At 32.0% G+C, this 375-nt stretch overlaps 1 protein-coding gene across 1 annotated transcript in view; it reads left to right on the top strand.

The window, feature by feature from the left end:
* LOC107695641 (uncharacterized) overlaps positions 1–375 on the top strand; it is a 16,451-nt gene that overhangs the window by 2,499 nt on the left and 13,577 nt on the right. Inside the window, exon 3 of the mRNA XM_016495653.1 lies at positions 19–94. Within this exon, the coding sequence (XP_016351139.1) occupies positions 19–94 (76 nt within the window). The remainder of the gene's footprint in view (positions 1–18; positions 95–375) is intronic.

Below are 375 nucleotides of genomic sequence, written 5' to 3'. Positions count from 1 at the left end.
AAGAGCGTCAGAACTGAGGATAAAGGAGTTTACACGTGTCAAGTGTTTGCTGGAGGACTTTCAGCATATGCAACTGCAGTATTGGATCAACTGGGTGAGTAACAGATTAAAGATGAAGCTGTCATACTTTGTAAAAACCGTTAAATGTTTAATGCCTTCAGTTATAATAGGGATTTTTTTTAGTTCATTTGTAAAGCATATTTCACAATGCTTATTGTTAAAAAAAAAGAACCTAAATGTACCTAACATCCACCAAGTAGTCCAAAATAGGCAAAATAGACATTCATTCATTCATTCATTCATTCACATTAACTCTTTCATGTCTACTACAATTCGTAATAAAGACATTCAATAGTAGGCTATTATATATATATA

This window comes from Sinocyclocheilus anshuiensis, unplaced genomic scaffold (assembly GCF_001515605.1).
Source record: "Sinocyclocheilus anshuiensis isolate Anshui unplaced genomic scaffold, SAMN03320099.WGS_v1.1 scaffold1075, whole genome shotgun sequence".
Classification (NCBI taxonomy): Eukaryota; Metazoa; Chordata; class Actinopteri; order Cypriniformes; family Cyprinidae; genus Sinocyclocheilus; species Sinocyclocheilus anshuiensis.
The sequence above is the reverse complement of the archived record's forward strand: the minus strand, read 5'-3'. Positions and strand labels throughout refer to the sequence as shown.